The sequence below is a fragment of the Malurus melanocephalus genome, unplaced genomic scaffold, assembly GCF_030028575.1.
Source record: "Malurus melanocephalus ecotype Western Australia unplaced genomic scaffold, MMel_1.1 scaffold_99, whole genome shotgun sequence".
Taxonomy (NCBI): Eukaryota; Metazoa; Chordata; class Aves; order Passeriformes; family Maluridae; genus Malurus; species Malurus melanocephalus.
Window position 1 is genome coordinate 1629973 of NW_026623331.1, and position 570 is coordinate 1630542.

The following is a 570-nucleotide window of genomic DNA, read 5'->3' on the forward strand; positions in this document are numbered from 1 at the left end:
AGCTAACATGCAGCGTGTATATCTCCCACACGCACTGAATAAAATTCCTCCTGCTCTGTTCCCAGGTAAACCATACGGCATTTTATGAACAAATCCCCCTTCCCAAGGCATGCTGGCTCCCTGCTCCTCAGGGATGCGGACAGGCGCCGATCGGCGGCGGGGCTGTCCCGGGCACGGCTCCGGTGGTGCCGGGGGAAGGCGGGGAGGGGCCGGGCCCGGAGGAGGAGCCCCGCCCGCTGCACTTAAGCGCCCTGACCGGCGCTGCCCTGGGGCCGGCGGGCCATGGAGGTGGCACGGGATTGCGTGGGATCGCTGCTGCGGTGAGTGTGGGGACGCTCCCGCCCCTTCTCCATCCCCTTCTCCGGTCCGGCTGCCGGGGATGCCCGAGTCCGAGCGGCCCTTGGCCGGCTCCAGCGCCGCCGAGCAGAGAGCGCGGTGCGAGGGCGGGCAGGGCTGGGGGGATTAACCCCGATAGTGTGGGAGAAGCGGGTCGGGACGCTGTCGCTGCCCTGCGAGCCTGGCTGAGGCTCTGCTGAGGGAGAGCAGGTAGGTAGGAGCCCTGCAGCCTAA

At 68.4% G+C, this 570-nt stretch overlaps 1 protein-coding gene across 1 annotated transcript in view; it reads left to right on the forward strand.

Moving 5' to 3' along the window:
• Positions 1-237: 237 nt before the first annotated feature.
• CIDEA (cell death inducing DFFA like effector a) overlaps positions 238-570 on the forward strand; it is a 14251-nt gene continuing 13918 nt past the window's right edge. The window contains exon 1 of the mRNA XM_057368948.1: positions 238-320. Within this exon, the coding sequence (XP_057224931.1) occupies positions 283-320 (38 nt within the window). The 5' untranslated portion in view covers positions 238-282. The remainder of the gene's footprint in view (positions 321-570) is intronic.